At 42.5% G+C, this 2,866-nt stretch overlaps 1 protein-coding gene across 4 annotated transcripts in view; it reads left to right on the top strand.

Moving 5' to 3' along the window:
* MSL3 (MSL complex subunit 3) overlaps positions 1-2,866 on the top strand; it is a 22,148-nt gene that overhangs the window by 480 nt on the left and 18,802 nt on the right. For 3 of the 4 annotated variants that reach the window (XM_003203094.4, XM_031557473.1, XM_010726558.3), the window contains exons 2-3: positions 1,691-1,773; positions 2,326-2,421. In XM_003203094.4, the coding sequence (XP_003203142.1) occupies positions 1,691-1,773; positions 2,326-2,421 (179 nt within the window). Of the gene's footprint in view, positions 1-69; positions 203-1,690; positions 1,774-2,325; positions 2,422-2,866 lie in introns of those variants that run through there. The other variant, XM_031557472.1, reaches the window with a different exon arrangement.

Below are 2,866 nucleotides of genomic sequence, written 5' to 3'. Positions count from 1 at the left end.
TTTTTTTTTTTCCTCCTTACTCCCTGCCTCCCCCCTCAGAAGGGTGCGAGCGCGGCGGCAGTGCGCGCAGAAATACCGTCGTAATCAGTGGGCGGTGGTCTGCAGTGGCGGTCCGTCAGGTGACTGCGTTGCGGGTCTGGCCCCTCGTGCAACTGCCGGCACTGTGGGGCTTTGTGTAGGTCTGGTGCTTCTGGGAGTGCTGGTACGACATGAGCTAATCTTTCAGTCTAAAGTGATCTGTTCTGAACCTGTAAATAGTTCCACTGTGTGTGGTGAGGGATTGTTTGCTGGTTTTGCTTGTCCACTGAGGGGCAAAAAGGAGTGTTACAGCTGGATTCTTGACCAGATGGTACTTTTGTGCTGGGAATTCACTAGTGGTGTCTGTCAGTGTTTTCCAAATGTCTTTCCGCAGGAATTCCAGTTTTGATAATTTGAGCTCTACTTGTGTTTCTCCACATATTGTTATCATAGAATCACAGAATGGCCAGGGTTGGAAGGGACCTCAAGGATCATGAATCTCCAACCCCCTGCCACATGCAGAGCCACTAACCTCTCCATTTAATACCAGACCAGGCTGCCCAGGGCCTTATCCGACCTGGCCTTGAACACCTCCAGGGATGGGGCATCCACAACCTCTCTGGGCAAACCTGTTCCAGCACCTCACCTCTCTCATAGTAAAGAACTTAAATGTTATGTTCCAGCCATCCCAACAGCCATCACTGCAGGCCTTAGAGGCAACTTCAGAGCAGAAATTTGATAGCACCTTCGTCTTTACTTTCAAATACTCTGAACTCCAGCAGAGCTCTCCTTGGTTCAACAGTTCCTTACGTTCTGGGCTCCAAAATTAAACATTCCTGTGGCCTGTCTGCTGGCTGTACCCTGAAGTATGTGGTGTGCCCATTCACGTGAGGATGGGATGATTCCTTTGTTTTTAGTAGTCCTGTTGATCTTCTTAATGATCCGTTGTGAAATATCTTTCCCTTTTGACTGGCTGTTTGTACTTTTTTTATTTGTTTGTTTTTTAAATACTGAATCTATTTTCTGAGAAGAAAGCGGATTTAAAAAAAAAGCATGTAATGCAGTGCATCTGTGTGTCTTGCTAATGAGAGAAAGATGAAGAAAGCCTCCTCTCCAAACAACTGTTCAGAAAATGTCCTCTGGTGTAAATAATGATTTTTGTTTCCAGTTTGACCTTACTTGGTCAAAATAAACCTGCAGGTGCCTGAGAGGATGATTTTTGGAGCTGAAACTAGATGGTCTTTGAGGTTCCTTCCAACCCAAGCCATTTTATGATTCTGTCATTTTACCTAAGTAAAGGAGAGAGAAACAAAAGCTCACATACAAGACATTTTTGTGTTTCAGAGCTAGATTATGTGCTCAAGCTGCTTCCTGAAGAAGTGTAGTCTATCTACCCATCCAAATTGCTGTAGAGCAACACAATATCACATTGTCTTGAAAGCACCCTGTCCTGAGGGCAGGATAAAGATGGCTAGCAGCACTTCATAAGTGCCTGATGAAAAAAGCAACTTTTGCTCACCATTGGTATAAGCTATATATTTTTCTCATATGAACAGTCAGTGATAAAATTCTAGGTGTCTTTTAACATTTTTTTATGTGTGCATAAATTCCTTAAATATTCAGATGTTCACTTTCTTTCAAGTGTTATAATATGTGCTGTTCACTCTTTCAGATTGTTGATATTATTGTTGGCAAAGATGAGAAAGGCAGAAAGATTCCAGAATATCTAATCCATTTTAACGGTTGGAACAGAAGGTAAGAACCTGTATACCTCATTTTTGGCAGATAAAAACGTTATGTAGAATATCCAAGATCTAATATTTGTATGGGTATCTTTAATCTATGAATGCTTTTAATATATTTGAACGTATTGGCTGATTGGTTTCTATCTTTAAATATCAGTGGATCAGTTTGATAACCATCAGTTTAAACTTTATGGGACATTTGTATACTGTGTATACGGTGTATACTGTGGCTCCTAGGTTTCCATCAATAAAAAGATTTTTGTCCTTTGTTAGACCTAAGCCTAGGTAGTTTGCCTACTGTGGTTAGATGAGTGCACTCTCCGATCATGGTCTATAGCATGTATTGGTGCTACAAACACTACCATATGATACCTAGAAGCTCTTAAGCCTTGACATAGCAGTGTCAGTGTGGAAACCATGTGAATATTGAAGAATGCAACTCAATGTTGCTTCTGAATGATGTTAAGATAGTACTTCTTACATTTAACGTGTATTAATGTACCAACGATCATGAATGGAATGTATTTAAGCCATTAATAACTTTCTTTTGGCCATTCCTTAGCTGGGATAGATGGGCAGCTGAAGATCATGTCCTTCGTGATACCGACGAAAATCGCAGATTACAGCGTAAATTGGCACGGAAGGCTGTGGCTCGCATGTAAGTAATACTTTTGGTCTCAGCATGAAGAAGAGGTTCTCTTCCAGATTCAAGCAGCCACTTTTTTAGATGTATGTAAGTGAGTTTGATCTCTAAGCTCATGCTGTAGATGGTACATGCCTGTTCAGTACAGGCAGCATGTTCTTGGGAGCTTCTCTTTCATTAGAAGGTGGGCTCCCCAGTACAAAAAAGACAGGAATCTCTTGGAAAGAGTCCAGCGGAGGGCCACAAAGATGGTGAAGGGCCTGGAGCATCTCCCCTATGAAGAAAGGCTAAGTGAACTGGGTCTGTTTAGCCTTGAGAAAAGACGACTGAGAGGGGACCTGATCCAGGTTTATAAATATCTGAGGTGTGGCGGCCATAGCGGTGAGGCCAGTCTCTTTTCAGTGGTACGTGGAGACAGGACGAGGGGAAATGGACATAAGCTGCAGCATAGGAAGTTTCG

This window comes from Meleagris gallopavo, chromosome 1 (assembly GCF_000146605.3).
Source record: "Meleagris gallopavo isolate NT-WF06-2002-E0010 breed Aviagen turkey brand Nicholas breeding stock chromosome 1, Turkey_5.1, whole genome shotgun sequence".
NCBI lineage: Eukaryota > Metazoa > Chordata > Aves > Galliformes > Phasianidae > Meleagris > Meleagris gallopavo.
This window is presented reverse-complemented; position numbering and strand designations above follow the sequence as displayed.